General features: G+C 43.9%; 1 protein-coding gene across 1 annotated transcript in view; it reads left to right on the top strand.

Annotated features, from left to right (window-relative positions):
• The first annotated feature begins 351 nt into the window (after positions 1–351).
• Positions 352–16,949, top strand: part of BATF3 (basic leucine zipper ATF-like transcription factor 3) — a 117,636-nt gene continuing 101,038 nt past the window's right edge. The window contains exon 1 of the mRNA XM_078647120.1: positions 352–806. Within this exon, the coding sequence (XP_078503246.1) occupies positions 717–806 (90 nt within the window). The 5' untranslated portion in view covers positions 352–716. The remainder of the gene's footprint in view (positions 807–16,949) is intronic.

The following is a 16,949-nucleotide window of genomic DNA, read 5'->3' as shown; positions in this document are numbered from 1 at the left end:
AGGACTGCTTTTGGTTCCCAGTCTGACCCTGTTTTCAATACATGGTGCACACCAGGTGCTGTGCAAGTGGTGCACTGTGTAACAACTCTCGGTGCGTGCTGCAACTGTTCAGATTGTTGAGGGCTGCCACTGCCACAAATGTGTCACTTCAATAAAGGTCAAGTTAGCTGAGTAAATTCCTCTTACAAGCTTTGAAAAGTTGCGCGCAGCGGTGCACGCCTCGACATGCTGCGGGTTAAGGTGCACATCGGCTTTTGGTTTGCGTGCACCCGTAGCTCCCCGGCTTCCTTCTCGGGATGTCCCCTGGGGGGTGAGTCAGGCAGCTCAAGCTCTAGCTGGGGGGCTTCAGCGGGTCCGCTCCCAGCTCTCGGTTCCCAGTCACCAGCCCCTGTCACCCTGAGGTTTCTTGCAAGTTCCCCCAGCGCAGTTTCAGGCGGCCGGGGCACGTGACTTCGCGAAAGCGTTGCGCGCTGGACCGGGATTCCCAGAAGCGGCGCGAGGTGAGTCCACGGGCGCGTGGGAGAGGCGAGGAGCGGCGCCCGGAGGGCACGAGCAGCAGCACCGGGGCAGAGTCCGGGGAGCAGGTGCAGCGCGCGAGCAGGACCGATCCAGGGCCGCGAGACCCTCACCTGGACCAGAGCCTGGGGCCACGGCCCAGAGCCCACCGCGGAGGCCGGACTCCTGCTCCATGCGGGGCACGCCACCCCTGCAGCGGCATGGCCGGGGCTCGGGTCTCGGGCAGCATCTTCCAGAGGGGAGCGGCCAGCGCCGCCTCGGAGTCTGAGCAGGACAGCAGCCAGGTGCAGGTAAGAGAGCAGAGCGGCGCCGTGAACCCCCAGCAGAGGGCGCAGAATGAGGCTACCCGGGGACTGCTGGTCCCAGCAGAGGGGCCCTGTTCGAGGACAGTCAGGACCCTTGGCAGCTCAGCCTCGGTGATGCTGCCTGCAACCGATGAGACCTCCCCTCTGCCAGGAGATGGGTCCTCTCCCAGGGAGAGTCCTTCCCTGACCCCCACCATTTCAAGTAGTATTATCTGTCTTCCAACAGGGCCTCGCTGTCGAGAGTACTTCTTTGCTCCTAGAAGTGCCGGTACTTCCATTAAATGGATTGCAGCAGTAATGCTGAGAAATGCAGGTACTGCGTGTCTGGTTGTACCTACACAGTTAAAGCATTGCCTGTGGACGAAGATAATACTGCTCGCTGGAGAACTAGAGCGAGAACGAGGCCCTCCCACGGGCAAGCACATACTGGAGACAGTGGCCCCTAAGGGGCCCAGCCAACCCCAGCAGGGAGGCCCCCTCCTAAGTACAGGTAACGCGGCCGCATCGGACCTACAGTTGCCAGCAGAGGAGCCTTCCCCAACTACAGAAAATACTTACACCTGAGGTCTTGCTAGTGGGGTAACACATAAATGACGGGGCACCTGAAGGATTGGGGGGACCCACTTGCAGCGATGGGGCCCACGTTCTGCACCAGAGTGTTGCCTTTTCTAGCAGAAGGGCCCTTCCCTCTTCTCATGAGGGACCCTTCCTCAAGCACCAGCAAGTAAAACTTATCTAGTTCTGTCTAGGGACACTTGCAGCCCCCGAAAAGACACCCCCGTGTTAAGACAGCCACGCAGCCACGTGCTGGCTGGGATGTTGTGCCATAGACAGCGTGGGGGTGAGGGTGGAGGGGAGCAGGGGGGGATTCGATTGTTGCCAGTAGTTCTTTCCTGAGCCTCTTGGGTACCCCTTTTTTCCATCCACAGCCGCTGCAGGTAAGGCATTTCCTGCAGTGTCAAAGCCCCCCTCCGAATTCTGGATGGACCTGGAACCCATGCATGCTGTGGTTCAGGGGGTTAGCTGTAGGTCAAATGTATAGGCCCCACTGCAACAGCATAGGCTGGAATGACAGCAGAGGCAGTCCTGCTTAAAATATTGGCTTTGCACTTTCGCTAAATAAGTTTTCAGTTTTTCCTCCATTCCTTTAAGCTCTCTCATTGTCCTCCCCTCCAGGGCCGGCTTTAGGGCAGTGTGACTGGTGCGGCCGCACTGGGCGTTGACCTGAGGAGGGGGGCGCTGTGTTTTGCAAAAACTTATGATTTAAAACACCTGCTGCAGAATTACTTGTGAGCCCAGTTTTCATGCAGCATTTAAAAATGTCAAGATAACTCTTATGATTAATGTTTCTGCTTGAGACAGAGATCAGAGTTTTGTCTTGGGGCCGTGTTGGCTTGCCATAAAGTAGCACAGAGGGTTAATATACCTGCTGCAAAGATTTCTTACAGGGCAGATCACAGATCTGTATTTTATGTGGATAGCTGAGTGCATTACTGATTTTGCCAGAGATATCCTTTTGTCATCGCAGTTCATAAGATGCAACCCTAATATAGAACAGTGTCATTCACAAAGTGTAATCAAAGAGCTGCGTGCAAACTGCATTAAATTGGTTAAAACGTTATGTTTTTCCCCCAGTCTTTCTTTATCTATTCGTAATATGGCTAAAAGGATTTATTTCGTTAGATACACATTCTTATTAGTAAAGTCAGTCATCCCCAGTGCTTAAAAACAAATTAAATGTATGTGAAAGAGGGACTATGGCGAGATGAGGGGCACTTTTACCCGGTGGTCATGAGGAAAGCCGAGGAGGTCATGGGGTGGCGCCAAAAACGTTTGTCGCACGGGGCACCAACAGCGCTAAATCCGGCCCTACTCTCGTCACCTCATCAGTATCTCTTGCAGTCTCACCTGTTTCACTCTATCTCTCCCAGTTTCTCCCTCGCCTCTGGCTTCCATTTCTCAAGATTCAGTTAAGTACTGTGGTAGGGATGTAAGTCATAGATAAGGAGAAATAGTAGAGTACGTACTTTTAGAAAAATATGTTGTATAAAATCTGACTTTCCAAAAAGGCAGTATTTGGGGGAACCTGGATATTTTGTACCCGTGGACATGTTACAAATTAGGATTTTCATCAAAGCTTAGATTATTTGACAATTATTCATATATACATTATTTCCTCTTTGGTTTGATGAACAGGTTTGTTAGGAACCTTTAGTCCTCAATAGGCGATGCCATTATGTTTCTCTGTAGTATTCATCTGACTCTGGAATATGGCCTTCATCAGGCCTAAGAATTTAAAGCAATGTTGCTGGTTTTGCACTTCACATGGTGCAGCAAAGCTGCAATTTTCTTACACTATCCACAGGTGGAAGTACCATTTTATTTCTGCTTTTCAAGTTTATTTTTATTTAGAACATGTCAACAGATTTTTTTTTCTTTTTAAATGACTTCTGCACTGAGCGTACCATTAACCTATTTAGCTCAAGAGGTTTAAGGACGAGACAAACAACTTTTGCTACAAAGAAACAAACACACTACAGCATTTTGAATGTATTATAAGGAACACCAGATCCCTTCCCATCTACATCTCACATTTCCTATTGCTACAAATCCTACTTCCAGCTTTTTCCTAACCAATATGTCAAGAAACTTGACATGGCCTAAGGGGGAAACTTGACATGGCCCCTCGGATGGTTACACGTTGAAATACCTGCGTTTCACTTATCTAAATTCAAAGCTCAGAATGTTTTCCTCCAGTGCAATATAGTACAAGAGTGTATTTAGCCTGCACCACTAGTGACAGCACACGTCTGAAGCTTATTCTGAGAGCTACTGTCATTCCAGGTCAGTGCCACGTGCACATTTCCCACCTCTGTAAAATTCTAGTGTTGCATCTTTTTGTGGCATTGCTGTACTCTCTAGTATGTTACGGTTTTGAAAGAGCCATAACCAACACGAAATAGTAATCTGTTTTACCGTAGCAGGGTAAAAGGCTGAGTCAGCGTGGCCGGGATTCAAACCTCCCGCCTACCAATGGTATACAAATCTTAGAGGTGAGCGCACAACTCAATGAGATGCCTTACCGCTTTAAATAAGTCTCGAATAAACTGGTTGTTTATTTTGTTAACTTCCTTCAAATTAAGTTACACCATTTTGAAACGATATTGGATTCAAAGATTAACTCAATAAAAATGACAGTAAAGTAAAGAATTGTTTGCACAATTTGTTTTTCCATTTCTTGTACAATATACTGCTTCTGCAATCACAGAATCATTTATCCCTGTAGTCAAGGAAGTACATGTTTATTTGCATGATTAAAAATGTTTGATACGTTTTTATAGTTACTTTTGTGAAATGAACTAAAACATATATCTTTAAGTATAATAAGATGTTATGAACTTGATCTCTATACTTGGTAGCATGTAATCTTAAATTTTGTGACAGATAATGTATACTGGCGTGGATTAATATTTGATACTGTTCTGGGCTAAGTTACTTCCACACGGATTCTGGATGGGCAAAGTTTGCTCTTACAGTGTCTTATTGCATTTCGAGCATGCCTCTTACTGTAAAAACGTCATCCTGTGATGGCATCAGATAAAAATGCAGAGACGACTGACAAGATCACATGTAACGTATAATAAGGAGTGACGTCTGCTTTAGAAATACACAAAGCATCACGTTATTTCGTCCAATAAAAAAAAACCACGTTGTAATCTCTGCTACAAGAAAGACAGACAGTAGAACAGCACTTTGAGATTGCACCTGCTGTACCTGCAAAACCTGCAATCCAGCCCAGCTATAGGTCTGGATCCAAGTGGGCCCACTCAGCCCTTTATAATTTCTGAGTATCATTGGAGGATAAGACAAGAACACTCATTTCTTTCTTTCTTTTTTCATTTAGACATGTGGAACAAAAGTAATGCAGTAGACCGGTGTATTAGAAACATAGATATAAAAAATTAAAATGGGGGTTGGGAGAGGACGCAGCAATGAAAACTAAAGTAATAATTAAAGAAGAATGTAAAAAAGCAAAGCACGTCTTGTTACCTGGTAAGAATATTTCAGATTATATTTATAGATTAGCTAGGTATACACAGAGAGGTGAAAATGTATGCAGATGAGGATAAGTGTTCCCCCGCCAAAAAACACCAGCTTGGGCACGTCTGGTTCGGAAAGGAAGCTCTGTGCAATTTTGGTATTTCCATTTGCTGCCTATCTTTGCTTCTAGCTACCAGGAACCAGCCTTAATTTATAAGTTTTGATGCCACATTTCTCATATGCCTGGTTTCAAGTGAATCTTCTGATATGGCAGGGAAATTCGTGTTAAAAGCTGCTACCAATAAAAAGCTATAATTACTTCGAAATATCTCCAGTCAATTAAATTTAATTTAATTTAATTGCGGGTTTATATAGCGCTAGGAATCGACTCCCGGAGGAGTATCTCCACGCTTCGACCGCTGGGGAACCCGTCCTGGCTCACCCTGAGAGATGGTCCCTGATGGGTATCTCTAAGGTGCGACCAAGCATCCCCGAAGATGAGGCAAGCTGATGCCCAGAGTTGCCGAGTGTGGTTTCTGACTAGAGTAGGCACCGAGGCGAGAATTATCGAGTCCGCTGACCCTGGTCCACGACCCTGCCGCGTCGGGAATCGAACCCTGGTCCCGGGCCGTTCTCTGCTTACGGGTCTGCTGCCTCTAACCAGTGAGCCACACTTCTCCACAATCACTTTATTGCACAGTTTACATAACTTTAAAAAAATGGAAATCACATCATTAATCAAATAAAAGAACATTAATGATCTCCATACATTTTTTATCACTCTAACATTACAGTTCTTAAACACATACAATCTTTAATCTAGAAGATGTCAAGTAGAGGGTTGCAGAGGGCACACAATAGCTTTCCTGTAATTTAATGTATAAAGGTTTTCACATCCATAGCAGCATAAATACATAATTTAAAAAGCATTGAAATTCATTTTAAAATGCTATACAACAAGCGAAACTATCCTTAAAGGAGATACAATGAAAAAGTAACAAATACAGATGTTTCAGAAACCGATCTGGTACATAGGGGGCACAATTTACATAACTCACTTGACCGTGACTGGAGATCTCCCTATGATAAAATACTTATTTAAAAATGCCATTGGCATAGTGTTGGGTTGGAGATCAGGCCTTTTTAAAATGAAAAAAAAGTTCAAGATTAAGAGCTTGAATGGTCCTTAGTTCCTCTGCACATGAGCAGCCCTTGTTGCCTTCAGAACCTAGTCACTCGGAGTAATGATCTCTTATAAATTGACCAGGAGGAACAAGATCATTTTGTTCCTTCTGATGATTCCTGAGCAAGTTATCTGCTGCAGGGGACACATTTTCCTTGTAGCTCGGTATCACAGACATAGGACTATAAAGCGTGCAGTTTCTTCAATTTAGAACTTCATCTAAATAGCTGCCGGCAACTTAAATGAGGTAACAAGTGGGTATGTGAAATTGGGAGTGTTCCAGATGGGGATTATAAAGGGCTCTCAGCTGCTTGGTTTCAAAAGTGTCTTATTCTAGCAAGTTGTGTTTGACAAACCCCCTGTTTTACAGTGCTAGGCCATTGGAGAAAATCCACACTCTCTCTAGTCTGATAACACAAGTACACACATGACTAGATGGGGTTGTCCCTCTACAAGTACAACCTATTTGTAGTGCCTGGCTATCACGATTTCACACCTCTCAGTTGCAACTTTGCGGCCCTCCTAATTTCAGTCCCGCCCCATTTTCTTCTTGAGAAGCCCACAGATGTGGGTGAAACATTGGCTTTGTGTGGTTGCCCCTCCACTTTTTGTGTACTTTTTGCACTTGTGCTTTATAAAGGAGAGAAATCTATAATAATGATTTTGTAATTTATACATCACTTGGTCACCAGGTAATTTTTCTTTTGGACATGGAATGCCTAATTTGTGAAATTTATTTTCGCATGTCCTTGTTGTACAGTGACTTCACTGGGAGAGGATGGAATGCCATTTTAAACAAGCACATGGTCCTGCAGCCTGTTCAGCAGGCCTCAGACCATGGCATAGATAAAAAATCTAAAGGGGCCAAACACTCAGTCTGTCAAGTCTGCGCCTTGAACAGTTGGGAGATAGATTCTAGTTAACAATTCAACATTTCAACATTTGTCAGTCAAGTCCCCCCTTAACAATGAACAAGTTATGAAACTCATCAGGGCCTGCCAATCAGGGTCCCCTCTAGACCCCTGTCCCCCTAAAATTATTCATTTATCCCCCAAGATGTTCGAGGAACAACTTACACCAATTCTAAACAAAGTGCTCAACACAGGACATATTCCCACTGAATGGAAGATGGCGTCTATCCTCCCCATATTGAAAAAAAGTAACCTGGATCCCGTGGAACCCAGAAGCTACAGACCCATCTCTAGGCTTCCATTTCCTGCCCAAATACTTGCAAAAGCACTAAATGCAGAATTAATGACCTGTATTGATAACAACCTCCTGGATTCCTCACAGTATGGGTTCAGAAAGGTGCACAGCACAGAAACGGCTCTGCTTGCCACCTCCGAAGAGATCAGATGGATATTGGACAAGGGTGACCAAGCCGCCCTGATCTTACTCGATCTCTTGGCGGCATTTGACATGGTCAAACATACGATACTGATCAACCGCCTAAGGACCATGGGAATTAGAGGAGCTGCCTTGACCTTACTACAAGATTTTTTAACAAACAGAAGAAACCATGTGGCAATGGGCAATTGCACTTCTGAACAATTCAGTCTAGCATGTGGGGTTCCACAAGGCTTCTCACTGTGCCCCACCCTTTTTAATTTGTATTTTGTATTTTGCCCCTCTGGTGAAACTGATAAAGTCCCTGGGGTTCTCGGTGGGGTCTTACTCCGATGACACAAATTGTGGTGTTTATACCTAAAGACTCTACAGAGGCAGGCCTCGGGTTCAGCTCTTGCATGACCCAAGTTGATCACTGGATAAAAACAAACTGCCTAAAGCTAAGCTCTGGCAAAACTGAGGTGTTAGTTTTCGGTTACAACAGATTTGTCTGGTGCCCTAGGTGGTGGCCCTAGAATATGGGATTCTTGCCCATTCCAGCTCAAAAGGGGAGAAATCTGGGAGTCATTTTTGATGATAAGCTCCTCTTCGATCACCAAGTTAAAGCTTTATCTTCTTGAATTTTTTACACACTAAAACTGATAAGGAAAATCAGACTGCTCCTCCCAAAGGAACTTCAAAGAATGGTTATTACTTCTCTGGTTCTGACCAAACTGGATTATGGTAAATCACTATTTATTGGTATCCACAAAAAAACCCTTACAGAAACTACAAGTAATACAAAACGCGGCAGCAAGACTGATCGCTGGAATTCCTAATCATAAGTCAGCAACCCAAATCTTGAGCAATATACACTGGCTACCTATTGCAAAATGCCTTGAGTTTAAAACATTAAGCATAACTTTCAAGGCACTGCATAATTGTGGACCCAGCTACTTGCGTAGTAAATTAGCCTAGTACGCGCCAAACAGAAAACTCAGATCCTCAGAAGCAAGGTTACTATCCATCCCTAGAGCAAAACTCTCGGCCTGGGGGGAGGGCAGGAGTTTCCTTCTGAAGGCAACTACTCTTTGGAATTCCCTACCTTTAGCCATCAAATGCTGCTCTGACTTTCTGACTTTTCAGAAACAACTCAAAACCTGGCTGTTCCCTCACTGAAAACTAAGCATCATGCAGTTCAGGCCACATTCCCCCCCTATCTGCTCCAGCGCCAAGACGGCCCTGGGCATTCGAGCGCTATATAAAACCTAAAATCAAATCAAATCAATGCCCAGGCACAAGAACTGTTCCTTCTATGCGAGGCCGAAACCTATTGCAGGCTGAATATTGTGCATTTATATTGTGTGGAGAACTGTGGTTCTGTCTTCATACATTAGTATTGTGATTTTGCATACCTCAGTAGTCTCTTAAGTTTTGAGTAGCTTTTTAGCTCTGCACACTCAGCCTGCTGCTGACTGCTGGTTTGGATGTTTTTATATGTGTATGTGCCCCACTGTCCTGCAAGCTTCACACCTTAAAACGCTGTGTTGGAGCCGTTTTTTGCTCTTCAAGCTGCATGGAGGTCTGGCTGTAGCAGGCATAGTGTTTCGCAGTGCAGTGCTTGAAATGCGATGGTCTAGGAGTTCTAGAGGTTTTGGACATTCAGAAATGAGTGGCACAGGTGACCCTTGAACCCCAGTACTGATATTTTAAGAGGTAAGCTTTAATTCATAGATGCGTGTGGGGGTGCATTTTGAAGGTGGAGCCTTCCGTGAAGGGGAGACCACGGAATTGTGCTCCAAGTTTGATTTTGTCTTTACTACATCATGAGATGGTTGCAGGTATTATATATATTTGAAATGTTGTTTCACAGTTATGCATGGACATCATTTAGTGGTCTCTGGGGGTAGCAACCTTACCCCTGTCTTGCCCTTTGGTACCCATCGCCCTGCCCTTCCTACCCCTCTATTAGAGGCCTTTGATGTGGTGGTAGGAAGAGAATGTAACCAGTGCACTAAAAACCACGTTTACATTTTATGGTTCTCATACCTTGCCCCTTTGCTAGCGCCTCAGCACTCAATAAGACTACTGAGAGGCTTCTGGTGTGAAAGGGGCAGGTGAAGGGTCAAATGATGCTTTGTCACTTCTGCAACACCTAGCGTTACGGTGATTTGAGGTCCATAGAGCTACCACACCACCGTCTAAAATCATATTTTCTTCTTTAGCCCATGTAATATTTTTCTATGAAAAGATGCTTCACATGTTTAATCACCTTTAGGAACTCTCAGATTGTTAATCATAGTCTACAATAGGGTACACATCTCTTCTCTTGGAGGACCTCTGCTATTTTTACATTTCGGTATCTGAGTGCATCCTTCATTTACCATTCTGAAAATGGAACCCAAACCAAGACACAGTACTTCAGAAGCAGTCTCACCAGTGTCCCCCTTTTTATTTTTTCAAAGTATACTGTGGATCCGTGGTACTGTTGAAAATAAATGGTTATGGTGGTGCCCTGGGGAGCCAGGTATCCCTACCCTGCCTGCTATATGGTTTTTGAAGTATTTATTTCAGGTCACATTAATGAGTCTCCAAGACCTAATATGGCTGCCGCAGCATCTTTGTTGATGTTGTGGCAGCCGATCAGATATTATCTTTTCATTTGTCGTGTCCTCGAATCCTCCCAGCATGAAATAAACATACACCTGGAACCTTATTTTCTTAAAAAATACTGAAAGGATTCACACTAAATCATGAAAACCATGTTTTCTTTCTGAAGATCTAGTTTTCTGCCAATTTTAATGTAATTCTGTTCAGCCATATTGGCTGTAATTGTGTCTAAAGTTCCTATGGGAAATTGCATGGGGAAAACGTGTTTAGGACCCCTCCCCCTTTTTCTCAGTCCCCGCTTGATGGATCACCCCAAAACTTTCCAGGAAACAGCTGAGGTTAATGATACTTTTTGGGGAAAGTTTTGCAAAGATTCCTCCAACGGCGCCAAAGTTATTAGCAAATCAAAGACACAATTAAATTTTTATGGAAATGTGAACCTAACTAGAACTACCCAGTTGGAGACTGCCATTGAGTTTTTTTTTCTCTTCTTATTGGTGTGTGTATGGGTATATATATATATATATATATATATATATATATATATATATATATATATATACATATATATATGTGTGTGTGTATAATATATATATATATATATATAAACATACACACACTGAAAAAAAGTTTAAAGGGTTGTTATAGTAAGGTGAAAATGTTAGTCAAAATATACTGTTTAAACGAACAAAACCACTGAAATTCAGCAGTTCTTGATATCTCAAGTAACTATAATTCGTGCCACCAGGTAACTATAATTTGTACCTTCGCCATGCACAGTTTTCTCATCAATAATTTCTCTGCAAATGTTGCAATGATATTATCAATGATGTCATAGAAGATGTCATGAGTGATGTAATATTTGAGGTAATAAGCAGTGCTTGGCGAGGGCGCGAGTTATAGTTATCTTAGGGTACGAGTTGTTAGCATGGCTTTAATGTTGTATGCCATTTTTCTCATCTCTGGAAAGTGCAGTGTATTTTAGTAAACTACGGAGGGCTGTCCATAGAGCCTGCCAGAATATGTCTTGTCAGGGCTAATGCATACCTGTCACCCTTTTCACTTAAATGTGCAGGTCTTGGAAAAGTCTTTAAGAGGGTTATCCTTTTAAGGTGAATAGAGTTTGAACTAATTTTTTGGAGGGTGTTCAATGTTTAAAAGGGAGAGGGTATTAAAAGATATGGGGGCATTTTGTTAGTTAAGTTGGTGAATATCAGAAAAAAAGAGGGTAGCATCCAGCAAATGTGGGTGACTTGACAGATATTCTATATTTCCAGTACGTGATCAAAGTTTATATCCATTATCGTGTAATTGAGGATAGAAAATTGGCCACAGGTGTAGCGTACTGAATTACTTCAAATCCTCAAGTAGTATATGTGAAATCTTAACATCATTTTTCCATGATGAGCTTGTCAAAATCTATGACAATCTTAGAAGCCATACAGACCCACCATCCACCTTTTTGGTGGCTTCATGCTGTCATACACCACCTAGAGACTCTTAGTCCTTGGGGAGGTTTGCCAGAGTCACTTTAGAGGAAGTCAGTGGTCATATTGCCGCAGTCAATTCTAGATCTCCTGATGATAAATGTCCTTCTCACTTCATTTCCATCATTATTTGCTCCTTGGTTTAGAGACCTGTTTAACCCCTTCGCTGTGGGGATTATTCACCTGCTGTGCTGGGGGGAAGAGGGGGCGCGCACAGCGCCCGCATGTTCATGACGAGCTCAGCTCGTCATGAGGCACGGCGCTCCTGTGCTCATGACGAGCTGAGCTCGTCACAGGTGCATTGGAACGTTCAGCACAGGAGGGGAATTCTCCCCACACCTGAGAGTTCCACGGGCCATGACGAGCTGAGCTCGTCATGAGCACCGGAGCACCGTGGCTCATGAGGAGCTCAGCTCGTCATGAGCATGGGAGGGGTTAACATCTAGCTGGATACATCAAAGGTGCCTAGGAGCTGGAAATGAGCTAATGTGCTACGCACACTTAAGAAATCTACTGCAGACTCTGCTAAGTTATCAAACTATCATCCACTCTCGCTGCTGCCCTTTCCAATTAAAATACTGAAGAAAATAACCAACAAACAGTTGTTCAGTATTTTGAGACCAACAACATACTGAGTTTTTCTCAGCCTAGTTTTAGGGCAGCACACAGCACGGAAGACCTCAATTTGGCAGGCACAGGTGTAATCAGGACCATCTTAGATGAGGGACATCCTGTGGTTCTTATACTTTTAGAACTATACTCAGATTTTGATACGGTCTTCCATGCAGTCCTAATCAAAAGGCTATATGACATTGGTATATATTAGGGTTCTCCAAAGTCAGTACTGGAGGGACGGATCTATGCCAGATTTTTACGATAACTGCATTTATCTAAATGTGGATATGCTAAAAATCTGGCATGTATCCGGCCCTCCAGGACCGTCTTTGAAGAACCTTGATATATAGTCTCATAAATCTGTGACTTTCATCCAACACCTGCGGGGTGACCCAGGGGTCCTCATTAAGACCTACTCAACTGCTAGGTTGCCCCTTTGGCAAAGGTTGTTAGGGACTGCAGCTTTGATATTCTATCCTATGCTGATGAGTTGGTGGTACCTATTGGGCACAATTAGCAAGTGACCCAAACCAGATTCTGTAACTGTCTTCGTGCTGTGGCAGACTGGATGAAGCAGAATTGCCTCCAACTAAGTGGAAGGAAGACACAGATTGTCCTCTTCAGTAAGATCTCTCAATTTGGACTGACGATTATTGGCCTAAAGAATTGGGCAGACCTACCTGTCCTAAAAAGGTTGCAAAAAATCTAGGTTTTCGGATGGACGATAACCCCATACCACAACTATGATCCCCAAAATAACCCTCTCTTGACTCTCTCCAACTTAACCCCTCCTTGTATCATCTGACACCTCTTTCTACTATACCTATCCCCAAAAACAAACCTTTCTAAACTCTCCCCTCTGACTCCTCCCCCTCCAAAACTCCTTTTTACTCATCCAAAAGCCTCCTCCTACTGCTTAGACCTAACAACAAAACAACAACAAAAAATCATTCACTCTTTTATCCCTCCACTTTCCTTTTTAATCAACATTAACAGACTAACATGTTCACTTCTCAAATTCCATATTCAACTATACTAATTCACCACTAATCCTTTATGGGTTCCAGAGTGGCATGTTTCAACACCCCATCAGGGGTAACAAGTGCTATATGAATGCAAACCTTTCTTCCGCTTTTATCCCTCCGCTATCCTTCTCACTCCAAATAACTGACAAATATCCACCTCTGAGATTACTTTCATATTTCACCACACTAATCCTTTATGGGCTTTTGGAGTAGCGTGCTTTAACACCCCATCAGGGGTAACAAGCGCTATATAAATACAAACCTTTTTTCCTCCTCTATCCTTTTGCTATCATTCCAAATCCAAATAACTGACTAACCTATCCACCACTTAATAATAATAATAATAATAATAAACACCTTTTATATAGCGCCTGGTTACACTAGGCAACAGTGTGTCCCCGCGCTTTCAGACTAATTAACTAGAACAGAACCCCAGAGAAACAAAGGCCGCCGGAGGAAAGGGCGAAAGGATCTCAGAGTTTAGGAAAAAGGTAGGTTTTCAGTTTGCGCCTAAAGTTTCCTTCAGATGGCTCCATCCGGAGCTCAATGGGGAGGTCATTCCACTGTTTGCTGGCCAAATATTTGACCGACCACCCATCCGTGCCCGTTGGATTCTGGGCACCTGAAAGAGCATACGGCCCTGAGATCGTAGATAACGATTAGGGTAGTACTTAGTAAGAAGCCTTTGAAGATAGACGGGACCTCTCTCATAAGCAATGCAGTGGGTCATGCACATGCTTTTAAATATAATGCGCTCCCGTATGGGGAGCCAATGGAGTCGCATTAAGGCTTGTTTCCCTGACGATCTTCTAGAGAGGTTAAGAGCCAATCTAGCTGCTGCATTTTGAACGCATTGAAGCCTGTGAAGGCCTTTCCTACTCAGGCCTAAGTACAAGGCATTACTATAATCGAGATGGGGCGTCACCAGAGTATGGATTAACGTTTTCCTGCTATCAGCAGGAAGCGAATCTAGGGTCTTGCATAAGGTCTTAAGGATCCCATAGCATTTACCTGCTATCTCTCTGGTGTGATGTTCAAAGGATAGAGTCTGGTCCAGTTTTACCCCTAAATTCTTAACCTGTTTCAATGGTTTAGGGACGGTACCAAGTTCTTTAGGCCACCATGCCGACGACCAGATGGATGGAGATTTCCCCAACACCAGAAGTTCAGTTTTATTAGCGTTGAGGCGTAGACCATTTATATTCATCCATCCCGCTAGTCCGCTCAGACAGGCTGTAAAGTTGGCTGAGGCCTCATCCGGAGGTTGAGACAGTGTCACTACCAGCTGGGTATCATCAGCATATGACACTATCTCAACCCTGTACGCCGCAACCAGCTTGGCCAGGGGCGCCATATAAAGATTAAACAAAGTCGGGCTCAAAATAGAGCCCTGCGGAACCCCGTGTTTGAGCGAACGTACCTCGGATTTAAAAGGTGGACAGTAAACTTGGAATTGCCTATTAGCCAGGAAAGTACGCATCCACTCGAGAGCCAGACCCTCAATGCCAGCCTCGCTAAGACGAGAAAGCAGCAGAGGATGGGAGACAGTGTCAAATGCAGCGCTCAGATCTAATAAAAGGAGCGCGGCTGTCTTCCCCTCATCAACTTTACTCCTTATTAGCTCGGTGGAAAAGAGGAGGGCCGATTCAGTCGAGTGGTGAGCTCTAAATCCTGACTGCGAGGGATGCAGATGCAGTCCTCTATCCAAATATTCGGAGAGCTGCTTATTAACTATCTTTTCCACCACCTTAGCGCAAAAATGCAGCAGCGATATAGGTCGATAGTTATCCAACTGCGTGGCACTAAGATGAGGTTTTTTCTTTAAGGGGATGACGTGCGCTATTTTCCAGTCTTGAGGCATATGGCTTGTATGAAAGGATAGTTTCGCCATATGGCCTATATGAGTCGCCAGAAGCTCGGCTTGATTCCTAAGGACGTTGGGACGAGCCACATCCATAGGGGAGCCTGATTTGATGCTGCGGATAATATTCAGCAGCTCCGTGGTATTAGGCACTGCAAACTGATTAAGGCACCTTAAAATCTACTTGCATGTTTCACTATACTAATTCAACACTAATCCTCTATGGGTCCCGGAGTAGCGTGCTACTCGCGGAAAAAGCGATTCGATGCCTCGTCAGGGTAGTAAGAACTATATAAATGCAATTACAATACAATACAATACAATAACCTCAGCATGCAAAAACTAAGTTGCGTCAGTGAGTTGTGCCTGTTTTGGAGTCATTTGCATGCTGAGAAAGTTTTTTTTCTTGGATTCCTCTGCATTGCAGGAGGACAACCATTCAGGCACTTATAACCAGACACCTACATTATGGCAGTGCGTTATTGGTTGGAATAAATTAGTATCTCTTGTCATGCATGCAAGTCGTACAGCATGTGGCATCTAGACTGGCGTGCTCCCCTGCCACCACCCCCCGAACCTCGGTGGGTACAATCTTTGTGGCCCTTCGTTGGCTGCCCATTAGGATATATGTTATTTTCGAGCTGCTTTGCCATACTCACAAAGTCTTGTATGGCGGGGTTTCTTTCTACTTATGTACAAAGGTCTGTTTAGTAGCCCTTGAGAAATATTAGAACTTCTGATGTGGCATTGTCAGCTTCCCACCGCGGTTGTTGTTTTTCCTATCTTGGCCCTACTCACTGGAATACGCTGCCTTTAGATATTCAGTCCAACCAGAATTGTACCCCTTTTTTAAAAAGTTGCTCAAAACATGGCTATTTTAGCAAGATGCCAGCTACTTCTTCTGCTTCTTTTGTACCTTTTTCGGATTGGCCGTAGTGCCGGGGTACCCATAAGGAGTGAGATGTCTGCGCTCAATAAGTGACCATAACATTTAGGATGCTGTCACTTTGCCTGGATGATGTTATGAGTGATGTCTTTTAACATGTCATAAGCAGTGCATAGCGGGAGTGCACGAAATATAGGTGGCTCAGGTCATTATAACATGAATTTCAGTGTTTTTCTTTTAAGTTAGTCTTTAATCCATTTCAACACCTAAGGATAATGTCACTTTAACCTTTAGTTTTTTTAGCAAATTTCATGTTTTTTTTAGTGTAAGCTAAGATTTTATTACCATACCTAAATATGTATGCGCCTGTTCAAACCTGAGCATTGACTGAACCCCCTCAGGCAGCAGGGTGTTGGCTCCAGGGACAGCCCTGCACCCAACACCCCAATGCGCACAGCCTTAAGCAGTGTCCAAGAGTTGGCCCTGTGCCCAATGCACTGTAGGCATTGGCCTACATAGTGGTGGATGACCACAAGGTCTGGTCTCTAACCAGACCCAGTCTTGTAATGGCAGTCGCAACATTTTTTTCAGATTGCAGCCAGCCAATCACATCACTCAGTACAGCGGTACTGGCACCAGTTCCACTGTACCAAAACGGCAGATGAGAGAAAAAGCTCCTTCAGCCAATTAGAAGGCCCTATTTTTTTATTTTGTTTGGTACCCGAGGAGTTCGTGGGACCAACTGTCCAGATAAACCTAATTTTGTATGAGCATGAACCCCTTCATAACCAATCCGAGACTGTCTTTAAATGCTAATTTGTTTTAAAGTGGCTGAACAGATTTACATCAAATCAGAAAAAGCAGACTTACTAACATTATCTTTTTGCCAAATTTGATGTAATTCCATTCAGCAAAGTTTCCTATAGGTATTAATATCGGAAACCACTGTTTTGAGACACCACCCTTTTTCTCAACAGATTGAGTTTGAAATTTCCATTAAGGAGTCAAGGTGGAAGAACTTTTTTTTGGAAAGTTTTGTGCAGATTCGTCAAACGGCATCAAAATTATTATTCAAAGAAAACACTCTTCCTATA

Source organism: Lissotriton helveticus, chromosome 6 (genome assembly GCF_964261635.1).
Source record: "Lissotriton helveticus chromosome 6, aLisHel1.1, whole genome shotgun sequence".
Classification (NCBI taxonomy): Eukaryota; Metazoa; Chordata; class Amphibia; order Caudata; family Salamandridae; genus Lissotriton; species Lissotriton helveticus.
The sequence above is the reverse complement of the archived record's forward strand: the minus strand, read 5'-3'. Positions and strand labels throughout refer to the sequence as shown.